Below are 14,359 nucleotides of genomic sequence, written 5' to 3' on the forward strand. Positions count from 1 at the left end.
AGAGCACACACAGGCAGAGTAGGGCACACACAAGCAGAGTATGTCTCACAGAGGCAGAGTAGAGCACACACAGGCAGAGTAGGGCACACACAAGCAGAGTATATCTCACAGAGGCAGAGTAGGGCACACACAGGCAGAACAGAAGTTAGGCAGAAGGGGGATGCAGGTATTGCCACTGGCCTTGCCACACACCAGCAATGAATCCAACAATAAATGAAAAGCCAGTACCTTTTTATGCAACAAACGGGGTGATACCAAGCTTTATTCCATGGTGCTCTTGACACAGTTCAACAGATCAAACGTTTCGGGACCGCATGGCCCTTCATCAGTGATAATATACAAAAGAGACTATACAAATTTATAGGCTAAAACACAGTGACTCCTAGTGGAGGTTCATGAGAATTATCCTCTCCTCAGAAATGTTGCCAATGTCCATTTTATCTTACACCAATTGCTAAAGCAATTAGCCCACGGCTATACACAATCATATTTTTTTATAAAAAGAGATTTATTCAAAAATTTATTTTATATTTTTTTTAAAAAATATATATTTTTTGTTTTGTTTTAGTGTCATATAAACCCACATCATAACCGTGTGCCACTACCAGTGTATCACAAATGTACAACTATACAAACAATAGTATGTTCTGTATCAATACTATTAATTACTCACTAACTAGGATACGATTAGGAAGGAGATGTCTCTAAATCACTGGTACATTGCAGGATTCTATATTTCTCTATAGCTGCAAGAGAAAATTATTTTATCAGTTAAATGAAATTAACACACAGGCAGAGTAGGGCACACACAGGCAGAGTATGGCACACACAGGCAGAATATGGCATACACAGGCAGAGTATGGCACACACAGGCAGAATATGGCAACGTATATCACATACAGGCAGAGTATGGCACACACAGAGCATAGAGAAAGCAGAACAGAGCAGGAGGCAGGAAATACCCATCAGGACCACTCTAAATTGTACTAAATACAGTGACACAGTGCTGATGCCCCATTAGCATTTTGTATAAAGTGTGAACAGGTGAACAATGTGGGCAGTTTCAGTCTGGGTCTCAGGTGTGAACAGTACAGGGTTGTAGGATGTGAACAATAGAGGTGTCACAAGTGTGAACAATGCAGTGGCATCAAAGGTGTGAACAATACAGGGGATTAGTCTGAATTTGAGATTTAAACATTACAGGGGCCAGTTAATCTCTATAGTGATACCATTTCAATCTTACACATGGTAAACAAATACAGCAGATAGGTGGGGGCCACACAATGGGGGGTTGAGGGTCGCATGCGGGCTGCCAGTTGGACAGACCTGAGCCATATCAAAAGCCAGTTAACCTTCTTGTATATGAAAGAACTTGACTCTCTGAAGTGTGGGAAGGAACTGGAGAACTCGGATGAAAACCACAAATACAAAAATATGACACAGTCAGAATCCAGGACCCTAGAACTGCAAGGCAGCAGTGCTTTTCAATGATTAATATACTACACATATTTAGATGATTTTTCTCTCATTTGCTGTTGTTTCATTTTTAGGGCCACATATATTTGGCTATGGTGATGCTACTACATGCCTCTATCTTTAAAGGGATACTGTCATTGGAAAACATGTTTTTTTTTCAAAATGCATCAGTTAATAGTACTGCTCAAGCAGAATTCTGCGCTGAAATCGATTTTTTAAAAGAGCAAACAGATTTTGTTATATTCAATTTTGAAATCTGACATGGGGCTAGACATATTGTGAATTTCTCAGCTGCCCACAGTCGTGTGACTTGTGCTTTGATAAACTTCAATCACTCTTTACTGCTGTACTGCAAGTTGAAGTGATATCATCCCCCCCAGCAGCCTAACAACTGAACAATTGGAAGGTAACGAGATAGCAGCTCCCTAATATAAGATAACAGCTCCCTGGAAGATCTAAGAACAGCACTCAATAGTAAAAGCAAAGTCCCACTGAGGCTAATTCAGTTACATTAAGTAGGAGAAATAACAGCCTGCCAGAAATCCTAAAGTGCAGGCACAAGTCACATGACTGGGGCAGCTGGGAAACTGACAAAATGTCTAGCCCCATGTCAGATTTCAAAATTGAGTATAAAAAAATCTGTTTGCTCTTTTGAGAAATGGATTTGAGTACAGAATTCTACTGGAGCAGCACTATTATCTGATGTGTTTTGGAAAAAACATGTTTTTCCATGACAGTATACTTTTAAGGAAATTAAGGGAAATTTAAATAAAACAATGTACAGCCTAGAAAGGGTAGCACCAGAAACCATAAGAAGCTTAGAAAGCTGTGTAATAAAGATATAACAAAACATGAATTCACATTTCTATTAGAATTCTAAAAATTAATTTTAAATGCACCCTCTGACCTCAAATTTGCCATTAATGCTTCTTTCTCCCTTCTCCTTGTGTCTTGCAGAATGTTTTTGTAGATAAACCAGCAATTCCAGAGTACAAAGTTCAAGATGCAAAAAAAGCAAAGTTTATCATTTTACATTTTAGCTATTTTAAAGCTGCCTGGGACTGGCTTATATTATTAGCAACGTTTTATGTTGCTGTTACTGTACCTTACAATGTTTCATTTGTGGACAATGATGAAAAAGATGATCTCTCATCAACAAGAAGCACAATTGTCAGTGATATTTCCGTGGAGATTCTTTTTATTATTGGTAAGGCTTACTTCCCATATAATTATCTAATACAACATACACCAAAAACCTGAACCTATACGCATAATGGGTTGGTTAGGTTTTATACATTACTGTTATAATTTAATGTTTATCTACTGTTTTACAGCATACCTCTAAGTGGGGGGTTCCCAACCCTTTTTACCCTTGAGTCACATTCAAATGTAAAAAGAGCTGAGGAACAACACAAGCATGAAAATATTTCCAGGTGGTTTCAAATAAGAGTTGTAATTGGCTTTTAGTAGCTCCTATGTGGACTGGCAGCCTACATGAGACTCTGGCAGTACACATTGTTTTTATTTAGCTAAAGTGTGCCTTCAAGCCAAGAATTCAAAAATAAGCACCTACTTTGAGGCCACTGGGAGGAACATTTGCAAAAACAAACAGTTCCTTCTGCTTCAGTGTAGGCTCCCATTGGAAGCAATTTTATTTTTAGCTTTGGGAAAGTATTAGGTCTGCCACAAAGGCATCCAAGAAACTGGGGTTTTGGGCACTTTTATATCTCCACCTCATATGTACAGTCCCCAGGACACTGTGGTGCTATTAGTTTTAAAGGTTTTAGCCGGTCCATTGGGGTGATGGTAAACATCACAAATAGGAGGCTTAACATAAATAGATTTAAACTCATGGAAGTTGACCTTTTAACTGAGAAAAAATAATGTGATCTCTAATATCAGTAAAATTATTTTGTGCAAAACAGGTTTAGCAAGCTTCAAGGCATATACTGGAGAATGTAGCAGACATCACACCATTTGTGGTGATGGTTATTTTGTTTTAACTGTCATATAGAGAATAAATAGGTAGAGAAATATAACTATAATTGGAATTTTAAATTAGTTATTTGCTCAGCTGCTCTGTCTCAGTCAGTAACTAAATATCAAAAGATATGTTTGTTTTTTACCTTTTATCAAAAGCTGTTAAGTGAAATCCAGAGCTAATTAATTTTGACAAAAGAACATAAAGAATGGCTATGATTTAAAGAAGTTAATAAAACAGGTTTGCTAAACATTACAAATTATGTAGCATTAATTGCTTGGTAGGGAAACTCCGCACTGTAAAATAGAAACAGTTGAACAGCACCGATAGGATAACTGACCCACTAGTTCATGTGTATAAAAACTGTAAGACAGACTCAGTGCACTAATTAGAGGAAAGAGCAATATCCTTCTGTTCTTAAGGAAAAGAAAAATCTATATGGTGTGATAACTTCTCTATAAGCGATTAATTGCAGAATAAGAGTCACCGTCTGTCCTTTTCGGCAGTTTGCTTCAGTCTACTTAAGGTTCCTTAGAACACAACAGACTGTCACAGACTGTTCTTTTCAGCAGTTTGCTTCAGTCTACGTAAGGTTCCTTCGAAAGCAACAGACTGTCTTCCCTCTTCCGAGTACGGAGGGACCTCTTGTTCCACTCAGTGGCAAGTGTAGGCTTGCCAAGTGCCAAGCTCCAACTCTCTACCTCTCCAGACTGCAGGCTGCACTGAACTCCTTCTGGATTTTGTACAATAATCTGAAGATTTTGTGGTTTTTGGACAAAATTCTGAAAAAAATCTGAGTTTTTGGGTGACAAATTTTTGGAAAACTGTATTTATAAATAAAGGGAAAAAACTATGGTGATTTGGCCAGAGTAGCTTTCAGAAAATAATGAGATATTTTTGGATTTTGATAAATATAACCCCTTAATGTACTGTATTCGGCTATTGGACCATATTTCATTTGATGTAATTGGTTTAAGGTTTATCATTCAATATGGCAAGCATACTTTTTCCATGTGCACAATTAATTGAATATAATTTAATGAACCATTCAAATGATAGAAAAAAAAATCAATGGTATGTACTTTACGGATACTAATTGCCGAAAAATACAGGTATGGGATCCATTATTCGGAAACCCTTTATCCAGAAAGCTCTGAATTACAGTAAAGGCCATTTCCCATAAACTCCACAGTACCCTCCAAAGGTATGATATATATCCTTCTCCATGGGCTAGTGACTGGTAATTTTAAAGATAAGTAAATGCATAATAAATTACCACTGTCTTCTGTTTTATATTGGTGACTAATTTTCAAATTAATACTTTCTATAAATATCACATTCCATACTGTGCAGAGGGTGTGATTATTCCATGCCATAATATTATTGCATGCAATACAATTCCAGGGGTAAAATAAAAGGGGCAAAGATGTAGGTTCTAAACCTACACGTATTTGCCCCCCCCCCCAGCTAAGTCCAGAGAAATGGGTATGGGGTCACATGGGTTCAGAGGATGCCAAATCCAGTTTAAAGCTTTATAAAACTTTACTAAGCAAACCTTGAACTTGAAATCTAAAGTTTTTGCTTTTAATGTGACATTTTTGACCATTATTAAATATTAAAGTAGGGCACAATATTCTGCTACCTGTTTTTGAAAATTAAATTAAAAACTATTGGTGCTAAATGAACTGTTGTTTGGCATTTACCTTTGTGATATGCATAAACTCCATGGCAGATAACACACAATTCCTTAATTACAATCTCCAATCTACAATCAGTTTTCAGTGCATTCACTTGTATATTCGTTGAAATTGGACATTTATATTAATTATTATTTATTGATTATTATACTGTTGTGTTGGTTTACAGTAGATAATATTGATGAATGCATGTGCAAATAAGCAATTGATATTGTTTCTTTTTCTCTTTGCAAAGCAGATATTCTTTTAAATTTCCGAACAACCTATGTCAGCGAGTCTGGCCAAGTTATATTCAAATCAAGATCTATTTGTATCCATTATGTAACAACTTGGTTCGTCATTGATTTAATTGCTGCTCTGCCGTTTGATCTCCTTTATGCTTTTAATGTCACTGTGGTGAGTATCAGATATTGTTTTCCTTTACATACCTGGATCAAGCAAAAAAAGAAAGTAAAATAACAGAACCCTTAAAGCACAATCTACTGTAGGGAATTTTGAAGAGGAGTTTTGTAGGGTAATTTAACTTCACAAAAAGTTAATAGTCGCCATTTTTTTAAATGTTTGTCATAAAAATAAAATCCACCACCACAGTATTTTCCTCAATAGCACTTAGGTAAGGTCCAGTAAATACTAGGAAAGCATCAAATACAATATTTAAAAATTTGGCCAAATCATTTGTGAAAGATTTGGCCACATACCGAATTTGATTCCGAACCTTAATATGCATATGTAAATTTAGGGAAAGAGGTTGGGAACAGAAGAGTAGGGGGAAAACATACTAAAATTTCAATTTTAGAAAATAGAAAGAAATATAACAAATCCATTATTTTTATATTAGAAGAATTAAAAATAAGCATATACAGTAGCATGTAACATGATTAAATGATAAATTATAAAGTTTTGCCAAATATTTCTATGCCATATCGCCAATGTTGTTTATGGTTATTTTTTCTTAAAGGAGAACTGATGCTTAGCTAAAGAATTAGGGCACTAATGTTGTACATATTGTTTTGTGCTTCTACATCAGCCCAAGGCAACCACAGGGAAGATCTGTTCCTCCAGAGATGCTTCAGTAGCTCCCCATCTTCTTCTCTACTGATTCACTGCATATGCTTTGTGCTGCTGTCAGTACTGGGCTTAAGGACCAAAACACAATATACTGAATATATATCTTATAAATGTCACATTATAAGGCTGAGGCTAATTAGTAACTAATTATTGGTATATGGCAGCTCAGAAACAAGCACAATTGGCATAAGGATATAATAATCAGCTCTGTAGCATCATCATTTGCTTGATGATTTGCAACAACCCTTTAGCTTAGCTCCTCACTGGCTGCTCAAAGTACTCTGAGCAGGTGTGTGTCACAGACACTTCTAATAAAATCTAAGATGGGAAACTCCTATGAGAACTCTAAAGGCCTGGATCATAGCTACTATAGAGATGCTGAACCTTTAGGCTGGTTCAATAAATCCAGTATATAAATTATAAAATATAATAATAAATATAATAGTTTCCAGCCACATAAATTTAGGATTTAGCTCATTTAAGCTTTAAAGAATATATTTATACCAGGAGCCGCCACCTCTATGTATTATCCTTCTCACAACGCCTTTACGAATGTATCCTATTATTTTTGTGTTTGATTTTTTTCAATTAAAATGGTCAGAGTTTTAAAGGGGTAAACACCATTTTTTGTGGAGAACAAAACTCAAATTTTTGAGTTCGAATCAGAAAATACTCCATCTCAAACCTGTGAAAGTAATGTATCAGTCAACAGCAGATGTCCCTTTTACAACTTGATGATATCATGATCTGTGCTGGGTTTGTTTGATAATCCAAATAATTTGTGTTTTTTGGGTGATGATCTGAGTTTTCAGATGTCAAATCTAAAAAAAAAATGTACGTTTCAGATTTTTATTCACAATTTTATCAAGTCTTTTCCTGCACCGTCTTCTTTTCAAGTTCATTTATTGATAAATAAGGTAAAATTGTGGATGGGAATTTTATCAAAGTTGATTTAATAAAATAATGAGAAATTCAGATTTTAGTAAATAACCTTCTTAACGTTTTAAATAAGAATACATAATAACATTAAACTAAGGCTCATTTACATAAACAAGTCAATGTGCAGATTTAAAAATAAAGGCACAAAATGCCACCCAAAAGTAATGGTTTGCAAGTGGGTGCACTGTGCTCTGTGTTTTGCACTGTATACAATAATAAAAGTGGAACTAGTGAAAGGGTGCAGCATCAGGGGTAGGCACTCACTCAGAGGCAGTCATACTGGAGATTACAGGCAGCTCTATAGCAGGATCAATCTCAACAGTGGCACCTTTGACCTTCTGAGTCTCTAGCAGCTTAGCAGGGAAAAGGATGGGCTCTCCAGAGCAGAAGAATATATATAAATGTGTACAGCATGAAACAGCAGCCTGTCTACACTTGTGGACAGTCTCACACACACACACACTGGTTCTGGCTGGATGCTGCAGCAGTTGTGCTTTTATAACCTCCCTCTGGCAACCCCTTGCATTTGGCTTTAAACCCAAGTTCTTACATGATTTTCATCTTTTTTCCAGACATTCTATGGGGCTTCCAGCCAATAGGTTACTTCCCTGCTTGTAACCAGGCTTGGTTATGCCACACGCAGAACAGGGGGAAGGCATGTCTGATCACCTTCATTAATTTAAAATGCAAATGAATGTATACATGAGAATGCTGCTTACCAGTGTCAGTTAATTGTGTCAGTCATCTTGCTATTGTCTTTTATATGGTGATAGTTGTGAGAGCTTACCTTCACAATATTACACTGTAATCAAAAATTAGGAGGGAGCACATACTGCTGTTTATTTGTTCTGTGACTGTTTTTATAGCGTCACATTTGTTCCTCTTTTTGCCTTTTGTTTGCCTTTTGTTATATAGGAAAGACAACTTTTTTTAGCAGCAATAAGTAAATCTTTCTGTTGGTGCAAAACCATCTTGGCCTATACTATACATCAACAAACTTAGGGGCAAATTCATTAACCTGCAGAAACTCGCCAGCGCCGGCTTCACTCACACCGCAACACTTCGTCAGGCGTAGATTCGCGTCCAGGGCACCAAACTCTCATATAGTTGCACTAGCGTTACTGTGCCAAGTGAAGCAAAGTTGCGCTAGCGTTGGCTAATTTATGTACGGCGGGAATTTATATTGCAGCAAATACATGACACTACACAAGCCCAGGAAACCTTAATAAAATAAAGTTGTTATTTTGCCCTACACATCTGCCCAGTGTATAGGTTATAAGCCAGATGTAAGGAAATGTATGGGGGAGCCCGGGTACCCAAAAACATTTTTACGGACTTTTGCAGCCTATCACCCTGAAAAAGTAAAAGACGAATAGTGTGCGCAACAAAATGGTCATGTTTCACTTGTTATGATACAGATAACATATTAAAACTATGCCTTGACCGAATTGGGTGTTTAGATAATCATGGCTGATTGGTGCCCTTTCTAAATCCTCTGAAATACGTTGAAACAAATCTTCAAAATTCCCTGTGTATCTTTTATCAAAGTCATTTTTAAATTCTTATGAAAACAATACACTATGATTATAATCATTATCAATGTTATTTTAATAAAAAATGTTAACTGTAGTTAACATGAATTTTAGCATAAAATATTTGCTGTATCTGGACTGTAACAGAGCAAAGCAAACTATGTGAAAAAAAAATCATTTAGAATAACTTCTAAATTCTCTAAAAATATCAAGCAGCAGATTAGTAAGTACTGCCTGCTAACTGTTTGCTATGGTTTACGCCTGTAATAACAATACCCTTTTAAATATAAATTCATATAAACAGTCATTGATTTTGTATTGATTGAGATCAAAATATTCAGCCACATAAGTCACATATTTTCATTTTTTTTGTTTTCTTTTTTCTTTTTTAAATTATGCTTCGTATGCTGCTTCCTACAAATGACGTTGGCTTATGCTTACAAAAGGATAACCTGGTATGCACCAAGAAATGAATGCCAAATGTTAGTCTTTTATCCACTACAAACCAATAGGCTGCTCACATTTGTTTTAATGTTACAATTAAATAATTAATAACATCAAAAAAATAATAATTCAGCATCTAAAAGCTGATGAGTTCATGAAGTGGGAATTGAAGCTGTTTTTAAATGTGAGTTTTCGAGAATAATTCAAAATTAGGCAGATTTATAAAAAAATCTATTTTCTTTTTCTACTGGCAAAAAAAATAGAAATATGTTCTAAAATATTAAAAAAAAAACTTAATGAAATCATACTCCACTCATCATTTTCAAGCACATTATGAATTAACCTCCAAAACTTGAATTGAAAAAGATGCCGAACATTTATATTTTTTATGAAAATTCCAATGTTTGCTGTAAAAAAAACCTGAACTTTGGGATAAAATAACAAAGAATACAGAGGGTTTCTTGACACAAAATCCTGCATGATTAGTAGCAATCTTAAATTGGCCTTTTAGTGCCTTTTTCCTAGTAGTCTGATAGCACACATCAGCCTTGAGGCATCATATTAAGTGTGTATTATAAAGTTCTATTCTTTAAAAAAAAATTTTTGTTAAAAATACAGGATAGGAAAAGAGAAATATGTCAAAATCAAAACAATTATTTTATTTTTTTGGTGTTATTGGTCCTTTAAGAACCATCAGAAGATATTTTAAATTAAAATAGCAGCCGTTTTGAAATGTCACAGTATTTTTATTTTTCAGTGCTCTGTGCATTTTCCCAGCTACTGTATGTGAATGTACTGGAATAAAATTAACACATTTTACACTAAGGATTTGGCTTTGGATTTCTATTTTTTTCATGAATCTCTAAAAATGTGTGTTTTTTAAGATTTCTCTAAAACTCTAGAAATTTGAGATTTAAAATAAAGTATAAAAGCCGCAAAAAACTCTAATGCAAAACTTCTACAAGGTAAAGTAGCCAAAGTCCCATGGAAGTCGATGGGAGTTGCTCTGATTCTATTGGACCTTTTCTTTTTTTTTAGCCTTTGGAGGTTTTTGGATTATTTCATGGTTTTAGAGAAAAATATCTAATCATCTGTCTCCTTTCTGACTTCAGATTCATGTGAAAATGTTCTAAACATAGAGGAAGAGTTATCAAAATGTGAGATTCTTTCTATTCTATTCATTACTACAGGATTTTAAAAATCATATTTATCAGTTGGTGAAAGTTAGAGTTCACCATTTAAATAAATAAATACAATTCTAAAAATCTCATAAGAATGAATAGAAAGTGAGTGAATTTTTTTTGTGGTGAGCTCTAATCTCACATTTTTATAAATCTGTCCCAAAGTAAAATCACTGTAATTTATTGTGCATATATGTCTTAGACATTGCATGTGAACAGTTTCTTCAACTATTGCTGTTTTATGTTCTATTGATTGTGTTGTCCTTTGCATTCTGTTCTTTACTTGCTTTGAGCCTCGTACATCACTTGTTCTAGTAGTTCTAAAGTTCCATGCTATTGTGTCACACACTAGGGGGCAGATTTATCAAAGGTTGAGTAATAGAGTTTTTTTTATCTTGAATGAACTCAAATGACCTCAAAACGCGAATGATGTCTTATTTAAAAAAAAAAATCTAAATTCAAACGAATATTACCGACCCCAACAACTCGACTAGAGTCGAGTAAACTAGATCTAGAGTAAACTAGATTCAAGTTTTTTCTCTGAAAAAAAACTTGAATGTCAAGAAGTCTATTAACATCTTTATATTGGTCATGGACCTCTGCCATTTACTTCTACAAGTTAATTCCAGGGTCGGGTGATAAATCTTGAATTCGAATTCGAGTTTGGAGTGTTGTCCAAAAATTCAACTCGAAAATTTGAATTCAAATTTATCATTCAAAAGTTAATAAAGCTGCCCCCATTTCACCAACTGTATCATATATTTTTCTGCCTAAATGTGCCCATGAATAATTGATGCATGACATGCATACAATAATATAAAATGTAATTTTCAAAAGATGCTCTCTTAATTATTAAGAATGACATTTTTTAAGAAACATATATGTCCAAAATTGTCTTTCATATGACTGAATACATCTTTTCATGTCCATTATTTATCCTGGTTGGTATGTGTGCTACATATCTTTTTATATTGTTTTCTAAACACAACAAAAACAATTCTTTTAAAATATATTAATCAACTTGTAATATATATGAATAAATCTATATTAAGGAAACATATTCCAATTTAGAAACAAATAAACAGAAATGTTTAATACTTTTATTCACTATGGTAGCATTAAATTGATCAGAAGTTACAGTCATTATAAAGTATTGACATTGTCAAAACATTCCTTTAGTTTCATATAATTGTTTAATTCAAACTTTGCAATCATTGACAAGTCCTATATATATATATATATATATATATCACGACCAGTCCATTAAAAACAACACTCCATTTTCCTGCTTCTTCCCATAGAAACATTCTTTGGATCATTATACTGCTGCATGATGAAATTTGCAATACAGAGATTGCCACCATATAAAAGGAAACATCTTTCTAAGTGATTTCAAACTTTTTGAAAACTTATATGAATGTATATATATATATATATATATATATATATATATATATATATATATATATATATATATATATGAAATTTAATTTGTAGGTACAATTTACCTAATTTTTGTAATTTCTATTTTTTGCAGGTTTCCCTTGTACATCTTTTGAAAACCATTCGATTGTTACGTCTTTTGCGGCTTCTTCAAAAGTTGGACCGATATTCTCAGCATAGCACTATAGTGCTTACCTTACTCATGTCTATGTTTGCTCTCTTGGCACATTGGATGGCATGCATTTGGTATGTCATTGGAAAGAAGGAAATGGATAACAATCCCATTACTTGGGATATTGGTAAGATATATCTCTTTTTATTGTGTTCAGATGAAAATATATAATTAATAATTTTTTAGTATTTTAGAATTCACTTTATGAATGTGTAAAGAGATTCAAATCCCCACCAGTAGGGTGGTTGAGTAATGAAATATTAACCAAATATTAACCATATTAACCTGATTACAGTCATCGCTTTTAATTAAGAATTCTGTATGAAACTGTATGCCCATTGTGAATGTTCACATGGGTAGTAACATTTTACTAAAATAAATCTTTAACTCCAAACTAGAGACACCAATATAGTGATTTTTATTATTATGTATGCAGAACTGGTCTGGATGGATTAAATTACGGCACAACAGCACATTCTAGAAGTTACTAGCTATTAAACTGTAAATATAGTAAAAAGTAAGTCAGGTTGAAAAACACATTCATCAAGTTCAAGCTTTTTAGTCTATATATAATCTGCCAAACTGCTAGTTGATCCAGAGGAAGAAAAAAAAAAACCCATTGAAAGCCTCATATGGGGAGAAATTCCTTCCTAACTCCAAGAAGGCAATTGGACCAGTCCCTGGATCAATTTGTACTATGAGCTATCTTTCATAATCCTGTATTCTCTCCCTTGCTAAAAAGCCATCCAACCATTTCTTAAATCTATTTAATGTATCAGCCAGTCCGACTTATTCAGGGAAAGAATTCCACAGCCTGAACTCCTTTTTTCTAATCGGAATGGGTGACCATGTTTCAGCTGGACCTACTGGTAAATAAAGTATTTGAGAGATTATTATATGATCCCTACTGATGAGTGAATTTGTGATGTTTTACTACTCCAAAAAATGTGTGAAACAGCGAAAAAAATTTGCAAAACACATTTTTTTTTCCGAGCATCAATTTTTTTTTGACGAGTCTTTTTATTTTACGTGATTTTTTTGACCCACAAAACTAAATGGATGGAAAATATTTGCCGCAGTTTTTCACCCATGGCGAAACACGGAGATTAGACCCAAAACTGACCATGGTGACATTTTTCATTAATCATTAATGATCCCCTTATATATTTATACATAGTTATCATATCACCCCTCAAGCGCCTCTTCTCCAGGATGAACAATCCCAACTTGGCCAGTCTTTCCTCATAGCTAAGATTTTCCATACCTATTACCAGCTTAGTTGCCCTTCTCTGTACCCTCTCTAATTCAATAATATCCCACTGGAAACCAAAACTAGATGTGGATTTACCAGGACTCTGTACAGTGGAAGAATATACCCCTCCTCCTTCAAACCTATGTCCCTATTAATACAGAATATTTTCTTCATAGTACTCCAGTCAGTTATTTTAATCCAAAATAAATGCCATTGCACATGAAGACAACATTTTGCTAGAATGACGATTTTTATATGCATTTCAATATGTATTAAGTATTTCTGAGTAATGTTTTCTCATATTAAACTATTCCAACCACACTGTACACTGTAAGGTTGTGATTGTCTGAGGAACATTGTGGTAGAAAAAAAGACAATCAACTTGATCATATTAGGCTAACAATGTACTTGAACATCCCACTCTTGGGCTGTTTACTGATGTAACTTCAGATTTATAGTTTCCCTAATAACCCTTCTTTTTTATTAATATAATATTCTTTTTACAACTTTATTTCACATCCCTTACTTTTAAAAAACAACAATATAGTTGTCTTATTTTATATTCCGTATCCAGCTTTTATATGCCAGTGCCTGTACATTAGGTTTTGTCTGTACAGCTGCTCTCTATCTCTTACCTCATTAAATTTTACATTATCATACTTTTGTTTTGTGCACCATGTCATGCATAAACAGTATGTTTATGTTTAATTTATTTTTAAGGAGGAGGTCATTGATGGCTCTGTTAACAGTTTAATGGGCTAGAGCCTTCCTGCATGATTTAAATTTGCAATAATTCAAAACATTGCTTCTTAAAAGGTGGAGATTGCCCCTTTTATGAGCTAAAAGCAGTGCTTGGGGGGCTTGGTCTGGATGTAAGATAGAGTGAGATCGGGAGAACCAGATACTTCTGGAATCCTAGTCTAAATAAAGGTTAAGGGGGAGATTTTGGGGTATTAGCTTGATGTTGCAAGAGCTGTGGCTAATGTTTGATATAACCATGTTTTCATATATGTTGTTAGGCACTAAGTTGGGCTATTTCTAAATAGAATAGAAAAACAGGGCTTGATTTCAAAATATCTGAAAACAACTACTGTAGCGAAAATCCTAAAGGCATCACGCAGTTCTCAGCCCTGTGAGGTTATGATGGATCGGTACAGTTAATAACCATATATCA

The 14,359-nt window shown here is 34.3% G+C and overlaps 1 protein-coding gene across 1 annotated transcript in view; it reads left to right on the forward strand.

Moving 5' to 3' along the window:
• LOC108719687 (potassium voltage-gated channel subfamily H member 8) overlaps positions 1-14,359 on the forward strand; it is a 182,800-nt gene that overhangs the window by 131,532 nt on the left and 36,909 nt on the right. Inside the window, exons 5-8 of the mRNA XM_041567523.1 lie at positions 2,434-2,683; positions 5,393-5,550; positions 9,140-9,148; positions 11,856-12,060. Of these exons, the coding sequence (XP_041423457.1) occupies positions 2,434-2,683; positions 5,393-5,550; positions 9,140-9,148; positions 11,856-12,060 (622 nt within the window). The remainder of the gene's footprint in view (positions 1-2,433; positions 2,684-5,392; positions 5,551-9,139; positions 9,149-11,855; positions 12,061-14,359) is intronic.

This window comes from Xenopus laevis, chromosome 6S (assembly GCF_017654675.1).
Source record: "Xenopus laevis strain J_2021 chromosome 6S, Xenopus_laevis_v10.1, whole genome shotgun sequence".
In the NCBI taxonomy this organism is placed as follows: domain Eukaryota; kingdom Metazoa; phylum Chordata; class Amphibia; order Anura; family Pipidae; genus Xenopus; species Xenopus laevis.